The sequence below is a fragment of the Podarcis liolepis genome (assembly GCF_965112155.1).
Source record: "Podarcis liolepis genome assembly, chromosome: 1".
Classification (NCBI taxonomy): Eukaryota; Metazoa; Chordata; class Lepidosauria; order Squamata; family Lacertidae; genus Podarcis; species Podarcis liolepis.
The window spans coordinates 118,496,255-118,518,499 of NC_139554.1; the positions used below are offsets into that span (position 1 = coordinate 118,496,255).

Sequence of the window (22,245 nt, forward strand, 5' to 3'; positions counted from 1 at the left end):
GGAATCACCCATTCGTTTCCAACAGACACATGGAACAATAGCTGAAATATTGGAAGATGCTGCACATTTGTCTTCCTGTGGGGATCAGAAGAAAGAAGCCAGGGCATCTTCCAAACATAACAATCCATGGGAAACGCAAAGGCTGTATCCTATACTGCAGACTGAAGCTGGTTTAATGACAATTTCCATCAGCCGCAGCTAGGAAGTTGTCGTCCGCAGTATCTCCTCCAGTATAACTGAAGGAATGTCTCCACCTCCATCGCTCAGAATGTGGTCCACCTCCGAGGGTCTTCTGCAGGTTACCTCACTCCGAGAAGCGAAGTTACAGGGAATCAGGTAGAGGGCCTTCTCGGCAGTGGAACGCCCTCCCATCAGACGTCAGAGAGATAAAAAACTACACAACTTTTAGAAGACACCTGAAGGTATTGGGAAGTTATTAATGTTTGATGTTAAATTTTTGTATGTGCTGGAAGCCACCCAGAGTGGCTGGGGCGACCCGGCCAGATGGGCGGGATATAAATAATAAAATTATTATTAAATCATTATTATCTGGTGGGCACCAGGTTGGGGAAGGCTGGCTTAAGGCACGTTCATCTGCCTAGGGACATATTTTCCCCACCTCACGCTGCAGATGGTAACATTCTGCACGCTGACAGGAAGAGCATATCCGCACCACCAACAACAAAGAGGCAAAGTCAGCGCTGCCTGAGGGCGACACAACTCAAGTTAGAAAAGGCACAAAATAACTACTTTGTTGTTTTTCAAGGTCTCTGTCAGGTTTCAACAGTGGATGCATGGAGAAGTTTTAATGATTCATGTGGGATTTAGCCTTCTTTACAAATCCTGCATTTGGCCCAGTTCAAATCTTGTGAGAGTGACACCCTGCTCTGCTGCAAAGTTGTTTCTGTGCACAAAGCCAGGTGCCTAAAGGAATAAAAAAACGAAGCAGGAACTGTTCTGTGCTTCTTTAGATTAAGGTTCAGATATATTACAGTGGTACCTCGGGTTAAGAACTCAATTCATTCTGGAGGTCCATTCTTAACCTGAAACTGTTCTTTACCTGAGGTACCACTTTAGCTAATGGGGCCTCCTGCTGCCGCTGCACAATTTCTGTTCTCATCCTGAAGCAAAGTTCTTAACCTGAGGTACTATTTCTGGGTTAGCGGAGTTTGTAACCTGAAGCGTCTGTAACCTGAAGCGTCTGTAACCTGAAGCGTCTGTAACCTGAGGTACAACTGTATACCATTTCTGTCCTGCACAGCATTTGTGATTCTGTGTGTACAACCCACCTACCCACAGCTGCATTTGCATACCAAGGCACCTGAGCCACAAAGTTCCCAGGAAAACAATAAATAATAATAATAATAATTTATTATTTATACCCTGCCCATCTGGCTGGGTTTTCCCAGTCACTCTGGGCGGCTTCCAACTGAATATTAAAAACAGTACAGCTTCAAACATTAAAAATTTCCCTAAAGAGGGCTGCCTTCAGATGACTTAATAATAAATAACACTGACACGGAGTATTTTGGTTTATGGGTTCAAATAGGCCACAACTTTATTGGTTACAGATGTGAGCAGTTTGGCTTAGGCATTGGGGTGAAGCCAGGCTATATCCAGACTCCTGTCCATCTGCAGGGAGTCCACGGAAGCGTGAACCACCCATAGGGGGTGCCCTGTAACTCACATCAGATAGTGGAAGCCCGTGGGGTCCCAACAGGGGCTGTGACATGGCCCTAGCCCACGCACAGACTTCGAACAATATTCACACCCCAAATCCCTTTAACGGGATACCCTTACTGAGGAGGGGCAGGCGAAGGCAACAACCTCCCCTCCAGCCAAACAAAGGCTTACCCAATGCCTAACCTCACAAAAGTTGTGATGATTGTTACTAGGTAGGTGAAAGCCAAATGGCTGATGCCAATTTGCCAAGAGGAAAAAATTCCTACCCGGTCCCAACAACATGGCGACCGACAATTGCCACAGCAAGGTCATATCAGAGCAAAGCATGAAAAGAGGGTAGGTGTGTAGGGTGATCTGATGGAGAGGCAAGGAAGAGGGAGCTGGCCAGCTCTGCAGTGATTAAATTACTCGTGGCTACTCCCACCTTGCTGGCTGATTGGCTGGAGCTGTTGCCCAACACAGATGACGCGGCTGGCTATGATGTAGGAGGAAATAGCATACCTCCCCCCTAAGCTGGAAAACCGGGGGTCAGCAAACTTTTTCAGCAGGGGGCTGATCCACTCTCCATCAGACCTTGGGGGGGGGGGGGGTTGGACTATTTTTTTTTTTTGGGGGGGGATGAATTAATTCCTTTGCCCCACAAATAACCCAGAGATGCATTTTAAATAAAAGCACACATTCTACTCATGTAAAAACACCAGTCAGGCCCCACAAATAACCCAGAGGTGCATTTTAAATAAAAGGACGCATTCTACTCATTACATGACTGATTCCCGAACTGTCCGTGGGCCAGATTGAGAAGGCAATTGGGCCAGATCCGGCCCCCGGGTCTTAGTTTGCCTACCCATGTGGAAAACTATTGAGGCCTGGCTGCCTGGCTGCAACGCCGCCCACCGGTAAAAAGGCGAGCAGATTTAAAAGATAGTGTCTGGGTGAGGACATTTTGTGTGTGTGTCCATTCTGTGCTCCTGTTCTGGATCCTTCCCCCAACGAGCCTGCATTTGCCTCAGAAGAAAAGATGTCCATTTTCTTCACAGGGAAAAGATCAACTGTGGGTTGCATCCAAAGTAACATGTCTGAGTAACATGTCTCTCTTGCACACTGGGACTTCTCCTGCCCCTAAATATGTTCCCTGGAGATTTAGGGTGGGCTCAGGGCACATGCAGGGGGAGGAAAATCCCAATGCAGAAGTGGAAATTATTGCACTGATAAGGATGCACCACCAGTGGCGTAGCGTGGGTTGTCAGCACCCGGGGCAAGGCAAGTAATTTGCGCCCCCTAACCCGTGGATTTGCGCCCCCTAACCCTAACCCCCAGATGTTGCGCCCGGTGCGGCCGGCCCCCCCTGCACCCCCCACGCTACGTCACTGTGCATCACCATATTCTTCGCTCTATAGGACACACCCGACGCACCTAGTTTTAGAGGAGGAGAACAAGAAAAAAATATATATCTCCCTCTGTGCTCAGCGCCTCTCCAGCAAAGCTGGATCCCTCTTGCTCTCCTGGCTTCAACGAAAGCTACACAGCCTGCATTCGCTCCATAAGGCGCACACACATTTCCCCTTCCTTTTTAGGAGGGGAAAAGTGCGTCTTATAGAGCAAAAAATATGGTAGTTCATGGGTAGGCAAACTAAGACCCGGAGGCCGGATCCGGCCCAATTGCCTTCTAAATCCCACCCATGAACTGTCTGGTAATCAGTGTGTTTTTACTTGAGTAGAATGTGTCCTTTTATTTAAAATGCATCTCTGGGTTATTTGTGGGGCATAGGAATTCGTCCCCCCCCCAAATATAGTCCCCCCCCCAAGGTCTGAGGAACAGTGGACCGGCCCCCTGCTGAAAAAGTTTGCTGACCCCTGGATTAGTTGGAGACTGCTTTGAGTATGTGTAACTGATGGGGCACAATGGCAGGGGAAAAGTTTAATTCCCATCTTACCTTGCACTGTGGCTGAGGCCAAATTAAGATGGGTGAGGGTTCTGGTGCAGTTCTCCAAATAGGACCCCACTTTCCCAAAAGGGAAATAAAATAAAATAAGGTTTTTTGGATGTTAAAGACTAACACATTTATTATGGAATAAGCTTCCGTGGACCAGAAAAAATGTATTCTGAGCATGTGCAGTTTCACAACTCTTAGCAAAACACATGCACAACCACCATTACCCCTTTCAGCATTTGTCAACCTCGGTGAACAAAAAGGAAATTCCCTGAGTGTATAAAGTTTCACATTTTAAAATCACTTCCATGGAAATAAACAGTAAGCTCTTAATGGAAGGGAGGAGACGCCTTTCATACAATTACTGGAATTGAACGATGTCTCAGTGTCCATACGAAGGGAATAATTGTTGTGTGAGAGATTTCAGAGTCTTTTTTATTCATATTTATTAATAAATATATGTACCACATTTGCAATATTTTTCCTCTCCTGTGTGTTCTTATTTATTATCCCCTCCAGGATATATTGTATCCCCCCCCCCCCCGCTGCTGGAATTTTTGGGGTCAAACTTTCTGTATTACTACACATGAAAAAAAATGATTAAAGAAAGGAGAAAAACTAATTTGTTTCCATTTCCAATAAAAAGAATGAAAAACTGAATATTTGAGGATGTTAGCTTGTTCAACTTACTTTCTCAACATTCATTTGTCGTATGAGAGACAAGGCATTGAATCGACTAACATTTTCTCTTTGCAGAAATTGTAAAACAGAACTGTAACGTTCATCCGTTTTTATCTGGACTGTTGTTTTGAAGGAAACAACAAATAATTTCCTCATGCCAAAACAGCACATCCCTGTGGCCTGCCAAAAAGACTGGGTTATCCAAGCTCTCTTATGTATATAAGTTTGATTTTTTGTTGTTGTATTATTATTGTTGTTTGGCTGTTTATCAGAAAGTGACTTCAGTAAAGGAATGGAACAAGTCTCCATCAGATTTTCCTTATTTTAACTTTCAAGAAAAACTTGAGCCCAGGTCACCAGAGAAGGCAAGGTTCGCCAATGCAAATGTATCAAAAGTAACTAACAGGCAAAAGCAATCCATATTGCTCCCTTTTTTGAGGCTGGCTGCCATATCAAACTCATGTGGTTTTTTCAGTAACCAGGGAGGAGTAGGGGGTCGTTCAGGCTACCATATGTTTGGATTTTCCTGGACATTACAGGGATTTCAAAGGCAGAACTGACGTCTGGGGGAAATTCTGAAAGGCGGCACTTAGTTCTGGATCTTAGCCAAGTCAATCACATTTTTTGGTGTGTGTCTAAAAAGTGCTCAAAAACTTTTGGATTCCCAAAAACAACCCCCCCAAACTGAACAACTTTCAGGGTGTCCTGGATTTTACTTTTTGAAGTATGGCAACCCTAGGGGTTGTAGAAGCTTGTTTTATTGTGGCAGCTTTAGCAGCTAGGGGAGGGGAAAAAAACTCATGAGAAGCAGATTTTTTTGGCTTTATATGCTCAGAGCCTGTTAACTTTCACATCTGGGAGTGATGTTATTTTGGAACGGACACTGCCTGTTCTTGTAGGACGCAACCCTATAAATCTCTTATCTGGAGCATCTGTAAATAAACCAGGCTTTTATGAAGACACAACAAAGCATTTTAAATTTCTCTGCATTGCAGGCTTTGCTAATTTTCTATTTCCCACTTCTTAAGGGCTAAAATTTGAACAATTACACCTACATTTATTAGAACACCCCAAAGTAATTTGCAGACAATTAATTAATGAACGCAGGTGGCGCTGTGGGTTAAACCACAGAGCCTAGGACTTGCCGATCAGAAGGTTGGCGGTGCGAATCCCTGCGACGGGGTCCCTGCTCCTGCCAACCTAGTAGTTTGAAAGCATGCCAGTGCAAGTAGATAAATAGGTACTGCTCCGGTGGGAAGGTAAACGGTGTTTCCGTGTGCTGCTCTGGTTCGCCAGGAGCGGCTTAGTCATGCTGGCCACATGTATGTCGGCTCCCTCAGCCACTAAAGCAAGATGAGCACCGCAACCCCAGAGTCAGTCACAACCCCAGAGTCGGCCCCACAACTGTGGGTGCCCAGGGTTGTGGGTGCCATGCGGCGTGCCTGGCCCTGGCACCAAAATTTGTGGGTGCCCTGTCCCTTCATGGGGAATTTTGTGGGTGCTCGGGCACCCAGGGCCCCAGGGAATTGGCACCTATGAGTAGTCCTATCCTGTGATGTTCTTCGATGAGTTATTGTATTCCCGGATAACGTTGGCGCACTTTGCCAAAGGAGGAGAAGTCAGGAGGACTCTTCAGGATGGGCCGTGAAGTATCCAAGATATGGAACGATGAAGCAGCGCTGTTTAATTTCTCAAATAAATGGCCGGGCAGAAATTATCCCGGCGTCTAGATGAATGAGCGCAAGGGTATAAATCTGGGGACTTTCTGCAGCCTTTGGGCTCCATGCTCATTTCATGACACAGAGATGGGATGCCATGGAGGGAGGGATGAGGCGGCAGAGGGAATTGGAGGATAGGGTGGAACAGCGCAAAAAAGAAATGGGTTGTTGGTGCTGACCTTTAAAGCCATAAACAGCCTCTGTACAGTATATCTGAAGGAGCATCTCCACCCCCATCATTCTACCTGGACACTGAAGTCCAGCACCGGGGGCCTTCTGGCAGTTCCCTCACTGCGAGAAGCCAAGGAACCAGGCAGAGGGCCTTCTCGGTAGTGGCACCTGCCCTGTGGAACATCCTCCCACCAGATGTCAAAGAGAACAACAACTACCAGACTTTTAGAAGACATCTGAAGGCAGCCCTGTTTAGGGAAGCTTTTAACGTTTGATGTATTACGGTATTTTAATATTTTGTTGGAAGCCGCCCAGAGTGGCTGGGGAAGCCCAGCCAGATGGGCGGGGTATAAATAAATAAATAAATAAATAAATATACTAATTATTATTATTATTATTATTATTATTATTATTATTATTGTTGTTGTTGTTGTTGTTGTTGTTATTAGTGGAGATAGCCTCTCCGGCACGCGGGGCGAACCACCCATAGGGACAGAATGGGGCACTTGGAGCCCATAGGGATGGGACGGGATGGGCGCAGTGCCCTTAGAGAGGGAAGGGATGGGGCGCACGGTGCCTCAGCTGTCCTACAGCTGGGGGGAGGCAGCAGGCGGACAGTGTGGAGCCTGCGGGTGCCAAAAGGCATGACTCGGGCATGCTGCAGGCCCCGCAGTGAGTGCCGCCCGCCATTTTGTCACCGCCTTTCAGGGTGATACCCAGGGTGAACCGCTCCTCCTGCACTGCACTTCCTACCCCCCTGGGTGGAGGAATCTGGTCCCTGGTGTGGGCTGTTGCAGTAACCCTCCCGACTCCCATCCCTAGTTGGCCGTCAGCACTATTAGAAGTGTGAGTGAAGCACCCAGTGGGTCTTAGAGAGCCAGTGTGGTGTAGTGGTTAAGAGCAGTAGACTCGTAATCTGGTGAACCGGGTTCGCGTCTCTACTCCTCCACATGCGGCTGCTGGGTGACCTTGGGCCAGTCACACTTCTCTGAAGTCTCTCAGCCCCACTCAGCTCACAGAGTGTTTGTTGTGTGGGAGGAAGGGAAAGGAGAATGTTAGCCGCTTTGAGGCTCCTTCGGGGTAGTGATAAAGCGGGATATCAAATCCAAACTCTTCTTCTTAGAGGGAAGGAAGGTGGAGATATTGGGCAAGAGTTGCAGAAGGAGGAAAAAGGAAGGGAGGGAGAAAGGAGTCAGAAGGGAAAGCCGCAAGTGGAGGGAGGAAGGCAGGCAAGCAAGCAGGCAGATGGACTGACAGAGGAGGGAACAGAGCACACCCAACCTTAGTGGCCACGGAGGAAGTCACTGGCAGAGTGTGAAAGGTGACAAAAAGCAACCTTTTTGAGTTTCTGGTCCATGGTTTCTCCTTGCTTCAGAGGCACTGGTGCGGGTCCTCCATCTTAAATCTGGGGCTAACCCTGCCCTCGTAAATTATCTATTAACATGACTCAGTCTTGGATGTTGATGATTGAGCATGCATTGGAAAAAATGTGCAAACTCCAAGAGTCCAGAAATGCAGGGAGAAGGGAAGGAAGAGATTGAATTGTGTGTCAACCTTGGTGGAGAAGGAGAGTAACTAAGAATCTTTTAAGGATCACACGCAAATAGTAGTTTCTGACATTTTATTAACTGAACGCGTCAGCAGCAGAAGGAAAAAAATAAAACGGATATTCATTCATTTGAAGAAATATCTTGTAGCACTAAAATTTAGACATTCGTTGTTATTAGATACCATTTGTAAGGCGAAATACTTTTAAAAAAAAATCCCTTTCTTGACTTCTTAGGTTACTAAAATGATGACTGTCAAAGAATGTTGACCACCTTCAAAAAGTGCCATTATTCCAAGATGCTAGTTTACTAACCACATTTATAAGAGGATAAACCACATTTATCCATGCAAGAATGCCCTGCAGGTGAGGAATAACCCTGGGTTCAAGCCACTAAGGGCTGGCTCATACAGGCATGGTTGTCCCATGGCTGGAACATCAAACAACAATCTGCATGTCTCAATGAACTATCACCGATTAATCGCCACAGAGAGAACTTTCTTATCACCCAATATCTACTCAGTTGCAATATATTTCCAAACAGAGAGCTCATATACAGTCGTACCTTGGATCCCAAACATCCTGGAACTCGGATGTTTTGGCTCCCGAACGCCGAAGAACCCGGAAGTGATTGTTCCGGTTTGCGAATGTTCTTTTGGAACCCGAACGTCCGACGGGGCTTCCGTGGCTTCTGATTGGCTGCAGGAGCTTCCTTCAGCCAACCAGAAGCCATGCTTTGGTTTCTGAATGTTTTGGAAGTCGAACGGACTTCCGGAACAGATTCCATTCGACTTCCAAGGTACGACTGTAGTCACCTGAGAATCCGCAAGTGATGGCTGGATCACGTAATGTCCACGCAGGTTTGATAAAGGCCTCAGCTGATAGCGTCGTAGCACTCAAGTTACAATGACCTCACATCCAGGCCAGTGTACGGGAATGATATGTGGGTCTCAAAGAAATTTAGAATTCTTTTTTAGGGGGAGGGGAGCAGAGGTGGAGTTACTTATAAATAAAGAAAGGAATGGCTGTTATTGAGGTGCATTATGGCAAGCATGGCCACAATCCAAAGTTCTGTGTTTCCGGGGCTTTCCATTGTCTTCTTTGGAAGAAATATTCCCGATTCCACACTGCATAGCCAGAGCCTTCTTGCCCTGCTTACAAAAGAAAATCACAGCATGTCCCCAGACCCACAGCTTGGCCTTGGATGCAATGAAACGATTCAGGCTTTTCCTCAGATTTGGGCCAACGCAGCAGCCTGCTAGATTAAAATCTACAGACAAAATGACATTTCAAAGCTCTCCTCGCATGGCTTTTGAAAAGGAAGGGTTGGACCCTGAGGTACCACACCCATGAGCAAGCTCCACAGAAAAGAAAATTGTAAAATAAACATGTGTCCTTCAGTGACACCGTGGGTAGGGCAAATCTGTGTGTCATCTCTCCAAGAAAGATGCGTCTAATAGAATTAAAACATGTTTATTGTGCAACTTTAGGCCCAGATGTGTTTCCAGATGACACACTGTAAGTACAGCACTGTCAGCTAATTAGATTAAAAAACTCCTTTACACCCAAAATCTGAATGCTGTGACCTATATAAAGCAGAATATATTTGCATAATTTAGTCACGGAGAGGAGGAGGTACCCAAAGGGACCGGAAGGATCTTTCTGTGGAAGATTTCCCTCCGACCCCTGGATTCTGAGACCGGAACACACATTTTAAACCATTTTTTTATAACTCTAAAAAGAAGAAGATATTCTTAGGAACATGAATCCTGTAGACCAGCGGTCTCAACCTGTGGGTCCCCAGACGTTGTTGGACTACAACTCCCATCATCCCTGAGCTCTGGCCTTGCTAACTAGGGGTGATGGGAGTTGGAGTCCAACAACATCTGGGGACCCACAGGTTGAGAAAGGCTGCTGTAGACTTTACTGCCATGGAATCACAGGCAACACACAACCCTGAATAAATCCATGTTTTTTCAAATGACAGGAATGGCTCCAAGCACCCAACAACTTTAATTTTGTAACACCACACGGCCGCTTCAATACATTTCATTACTCCGTCAAACGCCATCCTAAATAACAAAATAACAAGAACTCGCCGAGCTTTCCCTAAAGCATCTGAATATGATTATACAATCGTGACGACAACCATTCAAAGCTTTTTCAAGCCTCAAAAGCATTGTAACGGCTCACAAAATTAGCTGCCTACCGAAGCCTGTTAAATGACAATTAATGTGCAGCCTTGAAAAAAAAGGAGGAAATTGAACACTTCACATTGCACCGTGGCATTTATAGGCAGATGTTGTTCTGAGAAAGACGAAGGGGCTTCATTTCCCTCTTTGCCAGTCCTTTCATAAGAAGTCAGAACCACATTGGTATGAGACTGTTCCATCACCAGTAGCAGTGACTAGACAGTTCTCATTTTTTCTCCACATTAAATACGCCACATATTATTTATTTATTTTAATGAAACTGCCCCCCCCGCATGCCCATTTTCTTTGTTCCTAAGTCTTTTGGGGAATTTATTTCACCTAGGTCCATGTGCTCTCGTAGCTTTCTCCTGCTAGTCAATATACATGATTTAAAATAAAAATAAAAATACCTCATCATTTTAAAATGCACCAGTGGTATTATCCACAGAGCAAAGCCCTTCTCAGTGTAAGTGGAGACAGCAGAATAAAGTTTGGGAAAGGCGTGAGAAACAAGAATATCGCACTTACTTGCAGACCTCAAGAGGCTAAGTCTCCCAGAAGGTTTTCCTGCATGCAGTTAAGCTACATTGCACCCCACTGACTTCTGCTGGATTTAAGTACTTTAGGGGGTATACATGGAATGAGAGGAGTTGCAGTCCAGCAATGTCTGAGGGGCCACAAGTTCCTCATCCCCAGGGCTTTTTTTCCAGCCGGAACTCACCGGAACTCGATTCCGGCACCTCTCAGGTGGGTGCCATTGCCATTATAAGAGAACAAGGCACGCTTTCCAGCACCTCTTTTTCTAGAAAACTATCCCTGCTCATCCCCATTAGGGCTGGGCAATATAGCAATTTGAAGTCCAGTTCAAAGTCCATATCACGAGATAGTCTTCATAGTTTTTGACCTGGCAATACATTGCAAATCATGATGTGTACATGCTACGCAAAAAATCACAATGTACGGAGAACCGTGAGGCCGGTCAACGCCTCTGCATACCTAGACATCGTGATATATCAGTACATCACGATGTTTCGCTGGTGATACATCACCACGTTTAAAAAACAGCTCCATCTTCATTTCAGACATTGCGATAGATCAGTTTATCACAATGTTTAGGGGGTGATGTATCACGAAGCTGAAAACCAAATACTGCCCAGCTCTATGGTTCACCTCTATACACCGTATTTTTCGCTCTATAGGACACACCTGACCATAGGGCGCACCTTGTTTTAGAGGCGGAGAACAAGGGGAAAAAAATTCTCCCCCTCTCTGTTCAGCGCCCCTTCAGCGAAGCGGCAGGAGAAACGGAGCCCCTTCCATTTCTCCTCCCACTTGGCTGAAGGGGTGCCGCGCAGCTCTCCCTCTCTGCTGAAGCCAGGAGAGTCTTGCTCTCCCGGCTTCAGCAAAAGGAACCTGAAGCCTGCGGAGCGCGGCGGGAACTTGCGTTGCGCTCCGAAGGCTTCAGGCGGCTATTCCTGAAGCCTGGAGAGTGAGAGGGGTCGATGCGCACCGATCCCTCTCTCTCTCCAGGCTTCAGTGAAAGCAACGCGAAGCCTCCAGAGCGCTTTGGAGGCTTCATGTTGCTATCGCTGAAGCCAAGGAGCCTGCATTCGCTCCATAGGACACGCACACATTTCCCCTTCATTTTTGGAGGGGAAAAAGTGCGTCCTATAGAGCGAAAAATACGGGTAGTTCCATCCTTATTTCAAACATTGTGATAGCTTGGTCTATCGCAACGTTTGACTGGCAATATACCATGATGTTGAAAAACAGATATTGCCCAGCTCTAATCCCTGTCCTATGCCTTCTATACCAAATTGCTGTCAGCGCTACTGCCAGTGCAGACTCATGGGTCCATAAGCCTTAGAAAAGATGATACCTGAGTCAACTCATGAATGGGTCAGGGCTCCTGTACCCATCTCCACTATTGCATTCTGAAGAGCCAACTTAGCTATGGCCAACTCATTCTCCGATCATTGCCTTTCCCATCAGTATATAGTCAGTCGGGTTTCTGTACCACAAGATGAGTGAGCAGCTGCAGTACATACAAATCTGCTCTGGCTGAAACATCTAGGACCCAGGAGACAAACCAGCTGGAAACGATTCGTTGTATTGTGTTGCGTTGCATTGCATTGTGCATCACAGGATGTGAGTTTTAAGTGCCTGATATTCTTCTCCTTACGAAATACAAACCTGCTACTGTCTCTAGTGCAAACTTCATGTATGCCATTCGACAATGTGCACCAAGGAGCACACGGAACTACGGTCCAAGCATTCGCTTCACTTTGTGCACATTCAAAAACAGATCCTTCTGCAAAAAGGAAAGGGAAGCTCCATGGAGAAATTCCTTAGAAGAGCTGAATGAAAAGATGAAGAAGCATAGCATAGCATTCAGGTCCAAAGATTCCTCATGCCTTTGCGACTCCCTCCATTTAAAATAGTGATCAATACAAGATAAATCATTGGGTCAGAGAAAGCAAGTTGTGACTAATGGCCCAATCCTGTTCATATATACCCAGGAGCTGTGCACATCTAATTCCATGGGCCTCAATCTCAAGTAAGGGTAGCATGTCCCATTGAAGCCAATGGAGCAGGTTAGTCACTGATTAACGCCAATCAAATCAGAGCCATTGTCTATACTGCAGATTTATACCTATCTTTGTCAGAGTTAAATGTTGCACAGACAACACGTAGAATACTTTACAATCATCGCATCCTTTCCAATACTTAATTAGGTTGCTCTGCTGGCTGCACTTAAGACCAAACGACATGATAAATACAGCATTTACAAGTTCTTCTGAGCATACAAAACGACCTCTTGGACAACCCCCAGTCATGATACAAAACCGCTGAAAATAAACCGAAACTTCCCTTGATTCCCGTCATACAAAAGAATTGCCCACTTTGTCTACACGGTAGAAGCTGAAGAGGCAACATCTATCTATCCCGACACATATCTATATGTACAAAACACATATGTAGATCTAGAGCTTGATTGATCCCCATGAAAACTTCAGCCAGTATTTCTCCGAAGGTTGGGCATCCAGAGGTCAGAGCATGAAACTTCAGTTGGTGGGCAAGACCAGCTCCAGTGTACAAACAAAGAGCAAGCACTCACATGCTGAGATATGCCAAGGCATGAGCACATGTGAGAAAGAAATTAAAATCCGTCACATCCTTCAAGAGTAACCGAGTTCAAAGACTGACCAAAAAAGTGTGGGTGGGTGGGTGGGTGGGACTGTCTTGTTGGCTCCTGGAGTCATCCACTCAAAATATCGTGAGGGTGGGAATAAAGAGTCCTTGCTAATCAGCCGTACAGCTTTTCGGCTTTAAAAACAACGTTTTCCGTGTCGTAAATGCTTTTCCCGTTCGTATGTTCCCAGTTGCACTCGCTATTGTAGCTTTGACTATCGACCATCGTGGAGGCTGTGTAGGAAGGCGGGTTGTGTAGGAAGCTCTCACGATTGTAGCTGAAGCTTTGACCATCGACGATCGAGGAGGCTGTGTAGGAAGCCGAGCGAAGGGCATCTGAGTGAGAAAAGCTGTGCCCAAGCTGGATCCTGTGTTGCTTCCAGTGTCTCCTCAGAACAGACTGGACCTATTTCAGGGAAGAAGGGGACAGAGAACAGGTTGACAAAGATGGCTGCCTCAGGTGCCATATCAGAAATACGATACGATAATCTTTATTGTCATTGTCCCATAGAGAACAACGAAATTGGAAATCTACATCAGACATTCAGAAACCAACAAGCCTGCTATCCCAGCCTAGTTAGCCCCCTAAAAACTCTGATACCCCATAATTAAATACAATATACTCCCATAGAGACTACCTTACACTGCATTTAAAACCAAAATCGCATTTGAATAGAAACTGTTTCTCAGGCGGCTAGTCCTAGTCTTTATAACCCTGTACCTTCTTCCAGTAGGCAGAAGCTGAAAGAGATCATTTCCGGGGTGTGCACTAACCTGCGCTATCTCTGCAGCTTTCTTATGGCACCTGGCAGTATAGATTTGATCCAAGGTGGGAAGAGTGCACCCACTTATTCTCTCTGCAGTCTTTACAACCCTGGGCAACATTGTTTTTCCCCTGACCGTTCAGCTCCCAAACCACACACACAGACCATAAGTTAATACACTCTCAACAGTACAATGGTAAAATGCCATTAACAGTCCGTTGAGACCATTGTACTCTCAACAGTACAATGGTAAAATGCCATTAACAGTCCTTTGAGTCCTTTATTTTTCTGGAGGATTCTCAGAAAATATAACCTCTGCTGTGCTCTCTTCATCAGGTCTTTGCTGTTTTCTCCCCAGGTTAGGTCATCTCTCAACTCCATTCCCAGAAATCGAAACATAGAAAATGGCACACATTTGCTTTCCTCGCCCAGTGCCGGATTAAACCCCATGGAGCAGCAAATAATCTGGCACTGTCTTCACCTTATGTTCCTAATTTTGAATAGGATATATATTTGAATTACGCAGGGGCTCAAGGACTGGAGGCACTGATTCCATGGACTGGCTTTCCCACCTCCTCAATTCAGGTAGGTAACCGTGTTGGTCTGACGCAGTCAAAATAAATAAAAATTTGTCCAGTAGGACCTTAAATTGGTCTCTAAGGTGCTACTGGACAATTTTTTATTTATTCCTCCACCTCAGTGTGAACAGCAACAGACACAATGGTGGAATCCTTCCTCATGAACTGACTCAAGGGGAGCCACACAAAGAATGCTGTTAGTCAAGGGAGCCGTGGACTCGAAAAGTTTGAAACCCTCTGGTTTAGTTTCTGAAATTAAGTAGGCATGGACCTGGTGACCCCTGGGTGGGAGATTGCCTGGTGACCTCTGCACAATTGGAAACAATAAATATCCCCCAAACACGTTGACCAACGTGAGATGTTCAGCATGGTTTAAAGCACTGTAGCATCCTAAACGTTATGCATCTGCACAATCTGGCAAGAGTTTTCAATCAGCAAACGTGATTCACATTTTTGTGGCGTTGATGGAAACGCCGCTTCCTGAATAGAGCTCTGTCTGCTTTCCTACCTTGTTTAAAAATACATGGGATAAAACAGATGAAGGCACACGAGGTCTGCGTTTGTTTGTAGAAGGACTATGGAAGGATGTTCTGTTTTACAATAGTTTCCGTTTATACAATATGGGAGGCCACCTGTGCAACAGGAAGCGGAGTTTACCAGCAGCCTTGGCAAAAGGTATGCAGAACCCATCCCCTCAAAGAACCGTTGACATCGGGAGTGGAAGGTTACTGAATCTGCTTTGTCAAATATTGGACGCGATAGCAGCTAGGATACCTTATGCTCGGAAATGGAAAGATGAAGAAGTTCCCACTAAATAAGAACGGATAAGGAAAGTAAAGGGCTATGTTGAATCAGCAAAGCTAAAATAAGATAATTTAATGATGGCTGGGTTTTTTGGGAGGTGTTTGTGTGTGGGGAGAATGGAATCCCTTCTCGGATTATTTGAAGAAATATTACAATATGAAGAACCCGCGACCAGGCTTCGAGCTACGAGCAACAGAAAGAACGTGAGATTATTGTGTCATGATAATGATGAAAAAAGAGGGAAGATGAGGTGCAGCAAAGAGGGGATAAGAATAACATCACGAAAAATGCGTTGGGAAGTTGAAAAAAAAATATTATAATATGTATTGGAATTTTATGTGCAATTTTTGGGAAACTCATTAACTATAAATCAATACCCACTAAAAAGAGAGAAAGATTGAATGTCATTCGGGGTGCCCTGGTTTTTACTTTTTGAAATATGGCAACCCTACGCTAGTATTATAATACCACCCCCATTTAGAGTGGCCTTGTACTCCACTTCATAGAGGGCCACCATCTATTTGAAAGGCTGTCAGTCTTCTGTTTAGAGGCACCCTCTGTTTGAAGGGTTTTCCTGTCTGAGTTGGGTTTAAAGATAAACAACCATAGTAAGGAGGAGCAGGAAGAAGAAGAAGAGGAGGAGGAGGAGGAGGAGTTTGGCTTTGATATCCCACTTTGTCACTACCCTAAGGAGTCTCAAAGCAGCTAACATTCTCCTTTCCCTTCCTCCCCCACAACAAACACTCTGTGAGGTGAGTGGGGCTGAGAGACTTCAGAGAAGTGTGACTGGCCTAAGGTCACCCAGCAGCTGCATGTGGAGGAGCGGAGACGCGAACCCGGTTCCCCAGATTACGAGACTGCCGCTCTTAACCACTACACCACATAGGAGGGAGCTTGAAGCTGCTGTGAGAAGCAGATTCACTTGTCACACCAGTCAACTTGCTCATGGTCTTCCCGACTATGGTGGGATGTACTGGAATTCTGTTTAAAAGATCGTTGTGATGTCTAAATTTGCACATCATGCAAACTGCATGCGCAAATTGTACGCACAACCGTGCCCTCTTTTGGCTTCTCTTTTTAATGGGGAGATGCTTCAGTTGCTATCCCCCCCCCCCCCAGTTCTGGGTGAGGCAGAAGCGGTGCATTGCTGCACATTCATCATACGGGAGGAAACAGAAATATCCGTGTGTTTCCACAGCCGCTTATGTAAACTGGGGTTTCAATATAATTTAAGGAAGTCCATGGGAGGAAAGTTTCCCATCACTTTCCCACCCCTTCCGTTCCCTGCATCCCATCCCAAATGGGCCCCTGACACTCCCCCCCCCCACTAGAAAGGGTTTTTTTGGGGTGTGGGTAAGTAGCTGCTGGTCTCAGAGGAAGGGAAACTTTCCTTCCACAAACGTCCTTAAATTAACTTAGAATTTGAGCCACATAATTCCAGGAATCCATTTATTGGTAACAGATTCTCAGTGGTATTACCACTCCTCTGTCAGTCCAGTACTGAATGGTACGGAAGTGTATTTCCTTCTTCAAGAGGGATTTTCCATCTCATCCCAACATCCGTTTTCTGTAGCAAATGACTAAAGGAGACCGATAACCCTAGCTTGCACAGAAGGACCAAGTACCGTATTTTTCGCTCTATAAGACGCACCAGACCACAAGACGCACCTAGTTTTTGGAGGAGGAAAACAAGAAAAAAAATAATCTGAATCTCAGAAGCCAGAACAGCAAGAGGGATCGCTACGCAGTGAAAGCAGCAATCCCTCTTGCTGTTCTGGCTTCTGGGATAGCTGTGCAGCCTGCATTCACTCCATAAGACGCACACACATTTCCCCTTACTTTTTAGGAGGGAAAAAGTGAGTCTTATAGAGCAAAAAATACGGTAGTTTGTGAGTTACATGAAGAAATGGCCACTGTGGGAGCTGATCAAAACCCAGCTATGTGGAAGCTGTCCCACATTTTGAGTCTTTTGTGCATAGCAGCTCACCATGTACACAGAGTGTTTTTTTAAAAAATGTATTTTTATTAAAGATTTTCTTAGTTTACAAAAGGTGCGGTATGTGCAATGTCTCTATCTCTCTTTTTTCCTCCATTTTTTACAGATCCGTTTCATTTGTTGAGACATTAGGAAGAAGAAGGGGGAAAGAGGGGGGGAGATGGGGGGGTTGGGTGGCAGTGTTTCTATTACAGTGGTACCTCGGGTTACATACGCTTCAGGTTACATACACTTCAGGTTACACACTCCGCTAACCCAGAAATAGTGCTTCAGGTTAAGAACTTTGCTTCAGGATAAGAAGAAAAATTGTGGTCTGGTGGTGCGGCGGCAGCAGGAGGCCCCATTAGCTAAAGTGGTGCTTCAAGTTAAGAACAGTTTCAGGTTAAGAACGGACCTCTGGAACAAATTAAGTACTTAACCCAAGGTACCACTGTATACTTAATATATGTAGGGTTTGGTGTCAGAGTTGCTTGTGCTGTTCGCTTGTGTTCCTTTGGTGGTGAGAGAGGTTGGGGTTGGCCCAGGGTGTGGTTGTCTGTTTGTGATTGGCTGTGGTGATCTTTGTTTTCATGTGTGAGTGGGGTGGGTGGGTGTTTTGGATCAGGTTAGCCATATTGATTTGTATGCTGTTGCTGGATTTTTGTCATTGTCTTGTTCAGCTGTGTATGTGATAAAAGGGAGCCATACCTGGCTGAAGGCATCTTCTTCTGTTTGTCCCCGTGTCAATTTCAGTATATTGGTTACAAGTATTAGAAATCACCCCAGAATTGGCCCTGCTAAACATCTTCCAAGACAATAATGCCCATTTACACCACAAATAACTCATAACCCACCTCCTTTCAGCAGCCAGAAACATCATAACCAGACACTGGAGAGACGTGTCAGGAGTAAGCACGGACCAATGGTACCAAATAGTATGGGAAAAAACCATGTACAGAGAGTCTACAGGGCTACAAGAAATGATTCTCCTCAGCTTTGTGGTGGAAAATGGAAGCAAGGACCAACAAGCATTTCACACAAATGTATCATGATATGAAAGAACCTTCATTCGTAAAAGTAAAGAAATCAGTTACTGTACCTCGCCATTAAAAAAGCAGAAAATGGTTGCCACCAACAAGCCCTGTGGAACAAAACAAGAAGCTGTAAATCTGATGAGACAAATGCACTTAATAAAATTCAGATGCAAGTAAGGGTGATTCAGAAACTCAGAGGCACACATTTTCTTGCACTGGTTCTCGGCTGCTTTGAGCTCTGATTTTCTGCAATGTTGGTGCCATTCTCTTTTACTGAAGAACAGGCTATTTTAATGCCACCAGAGGTGTCTGTGCAGGGAATATATTAAGTGGAAACGTCTAGCAAACCAGATCGGTAGTTGGGTTCCTACTGAGGGTATTTGGTGAGCCAACATGACAGTGATAAGAGATTGAAGTTTGGAGTGATCATTCTGTGATATTATGACAGTGGAAAAAGCTGTATTGTAACTTTTGAATAAATGTGTATTAATATTTTTTTTTAAAAAAATGGGGGATTGCCCTTCTTTTTTCTAGTGAGGTCCTCACTCTGAATATTTTTCTCTTGCCAACACCAGCCTTTGCTAACTTCATTCTGACTTGGGCTGAGTGGAGTTGTAGTCCTAAACATCTGCAGCTCACCCGGTTGGCGAATGCTGGAAACACCATCAAACTGACAAATCTGGTTATTAGGGAGAAGGTCCTTAAAAAAAAGAAAAAGGTGCCAACGCAGCAACTGGTAAAGAGCTGAAAAGAGCTAATTTTCAGGAACGTCAGGGCCTAAATGCAGGGTAGAGGGAAGTATGTTTCGAGGCTATACAAACACAGCCGCTCAATTTCTTCTGCCTTGCAAAATTGTGAGAAGTGGAGGGCACATTTCTTAGAGGAAGAAAATGTTGGAACAACTGTCTGCTCCCCTCCCCAATCCTTGTGAATCAGCTTTGTATAAGGTAAAGGTTAAAAATGTAAAGGACCCCTGGACAATTAAGTCCTGTCAAAGGCGACTATGGGGTTCTGGCGCTCACCTTGCTTTCAGGCCAAGGGCGTTTGTCCACAGGCAGCTTTCCGAGTCATGTGGCCAGCATGACCAAACTGCTTCTGGCTCAATGGGGCACCGTGATGGAAGCCAGAGCGCATGGGAACACCATTTACCTTCCTGCCAAAGCGGTACCTATTTATCTACTTGCACTGGTGTGCTTTTGAACTGCTTGGGTTAGCAGAAGCTGGGACAGAGCAACGGGAGCTCACCCCGTCATGGGGATTCGAACTGCTTACCTTCTGATCGGCAAGCCCAAGAGGCTCAGTGGTTTAGATCACAGTGCTACCCGCGTTATATACTGCATATATCAACAGTGCTTAAAAGTAAGGGTAAAGGACCCCTGACAGTTAAGTCCAGTCGCTTACGACTCTGGGGTTGCGGCGCTCATCTCGCTTTATGGGCTGAGGGAGCCGACGTTTGTCCGCAGACAGTTTTTCCGGGTCATGTGGCCAGCATGGCAAAACCAGAGCAGCACACAGAAACACCTTTTACCTTCCTGCCGGAGCGGTACCTATTTATCTACTTCCACTTTGACGTGCTTTCGAACTGCTAGATTGGCAGGAGCTGGGGCCGAGCAACGGGAGCTCACCCCATCACTGGGATTCGAACCGCTGACCTTCCAATCAGGAAGCCCTAGGCTCAGTGGTTTACACCACAGCGCCACCCTATCCACAGTGCTTAAACAAAACAAAAAATTGGAATGCATCTGACAAGGCTCGCAAGGGGCATTTGGATCAGTTATTGATCATCACGAGCACATCACTCCTTTTTTCTTTTCTTTTTTGACATTCCTGTACCCCCAAGCGCAAACTCCACATGCAGATTTGATACCTGATAGTGTATAAGGATATGCATCACATAGTCATAAATCTCTTCGGCGATAGGGCCCACGGGCCGCCAGGGAAACAGTACAAATTCGATGCCCAGAAGTGGCACTAAAATGAGGGTGGCTCGGACAGCCTTCATGTAGAGATTGGATTCCGCTTGGTGGGTGACCTTTAGCTTGGTGATCAACACACGCACAATGTTCAAGAGGAAAAAAAGATTCACCTACAAGGGAAGGAGAGGGACAGTGTTAACATGGATAAATTTTGTCATACGGTATCGATGCACTTGTTTTGGGTGAGGTTCCATAACTCATTGTGAAAATCCTATTGTATTGCGGGCAATTCCATGGCAGAACAATCGCAGCATGCACAGCTCTGCCAGTTTATGGAAGCAAGGGCAGGATGCTGGCAGTAGTGGTAGGGAATTTTCCATAACTGTGGGCCAATTTGGGGGGCATTTCAGGGGAAATGGAAGATTATTGGCTACTGTAGTAGACACACACACAAGCTCATTTTGGCTGTTGGTGGAACACAGCTAGCAGAACATCTATGTTGATGGAGATTTCTGGGTACATATGGGCCTCTGGTGGCGTAAGTATAATTCTGCCTGAGGATGATAGAATCATAGGCCTGTAGAGCTGGAAGGGACCCCAAGGGTCATCTAGTCCAACCCCCTGAAATGCAGGACTCTCAGCAAAAGCATCCATGACAGATGGCCATCCAACCTCTGCTTAAGAACCTCCATGGAAGGAGAGTCCACCACTTCCCAAGGGTGCCTCTGTTCCACTGTTGATCTTCCCCTCTTGCACTTGTGCTGACAACCAGCCTCAAAGCAGCTGCAGAATTGCAGTCTAATAAGTATTTTTAAAAAAAACATAAAAACTTTTTGGCAATTAAAATTGTAGTGTATATCAAAGTAATTATTTTATGAAATATAAAAGCAGGCCATTTTGCATCCACTGTCCAGAACACTGAAACTTTCAAGCAAGTAGTCTTCTTACAGAGAAGGTACTATATTTTTTGCTCTTTAAGACGTACCAGACCACAAAACTCACCTAGTTTTTGGAGGAGGAAAACAAGAAAAAAAAAATTCTGAATCTCAGAAGCAAGAACAACAACAGGGATCACTGCACAGTGAAAGCAGCAATCCCTCTTGCTGTTCTGGCTTCTGTGATAGCTGCGCAGCCTGCATTCACTCCATAAGATGCATACACATTTCCCCTTACTTTTTAGGAGGGAAAAAGTGAGTCTTATAGAGCAAAAAATACGGTAGTTAGCAGAAATATAATAACAACACACACACACACACAAACACACACATGGTGCGTGTGGATCATCACTACCCAAAACCAAAAATCCCAAACTCAGGCAAGAAGTTGGACTGTAAACCCATGGAAAGAAGGAATATTGTCTCCATCTATCTAAACAGGTTCATCTTGCCAGATTTATGTGTCCCAAGGGACAGATGAAGAAGGACAAATTCAGCACCCGGGACTCAGGCTGCCAACCCCTGCTTTAAGGCCTACTCCCTTTTAAGTAGGAAATCATACTGGTCCTCATGAAAGCCAAGACGTAAAACCAGGATTTTTTTTTTTAATAAAAAATAAATACAATATTTTAAAAATTCATACCAATAGAGCAGCGCAAATAGGACCATGGACGATGTACAACAGATTAGTCTCTGAACTGATCCAGCAGCTGCAAGGGAGCAGAGAAGAAATCAGAATTAGGGAAGAAGAAGAATCTGTCTTCTCTCTCATAAGAGGCGCTCTTGAGATTTGTTCCAAAGATAGAAGGATGAATTGCGTTTTGACTTACTTGTCATTGTAATATAGGATCCTTGCTACGGCATGGATGCAGGCCGGAATGAGCGGGAATCCTGCGAAGAGAAAATGGGATCTTCGTTACTAAGAAAAAGAAGCAGCAAGGATTCCTCTGCTGCCACAGGAATAAGGGCTGCTGAGAGGTCACCTTCTCCCTTGAAGAAGGTTGTGGTCAACGGAAGTCCAGGCTGGCCCAAGCCATTGGCCAGAGAATGAGATCATCCTCATTTCCCTTCTTGTCAAAAAGACCTCAGCTTTAGCTGCCAGACAGCAAAACTGAGAGGAAGGAG

The 22,245-nt window shown here is 45.3% G+C and overlaps 1 protein-coding gene across 3 annotated transcripts in view; it reads right to left on the reverse strand.

Moving 5' to 3' along the window:
- Positions 1-7,791: 7,791 nt before the first annotated feature.
- The window catches only part of CALCRL (calcitonin receptor like receptor), a 93,506-nt gene continuing 79,052 nt past the window's right edge, over positions 7,792-22,245 (reverse strand). For all 3 annotated transcript variants that reach the window (XM_083468951.1, XM_083468953.1, XM_083468952.1), the window contains exons 9-13: positions 21,951-22,011; positions 21,764-21,830; positions 20,137-20,355; positions 18,335-18,376; positions 7,792-13,520 (exon numbers count right to left, since the gene is read on the reverse strand). In XM_083468951.1, coding sequence (XP_083325077.1) covers positions 13,230-13,520; positions 18,335-18,376; positions 20,137-20,355; positions 21,764-21,830; positions 21,951-22,011 — 680 coding nt within the window. In that variant the 3' untranslated portion in view covers positions 7,792-13,229. The remainder of the gene's footprint in view (positions 13,521-18,334; positions 18,377-20,136; positions 20,356-21,763; positions 21,831-21,950; positions 22,012-22,245) is intronic.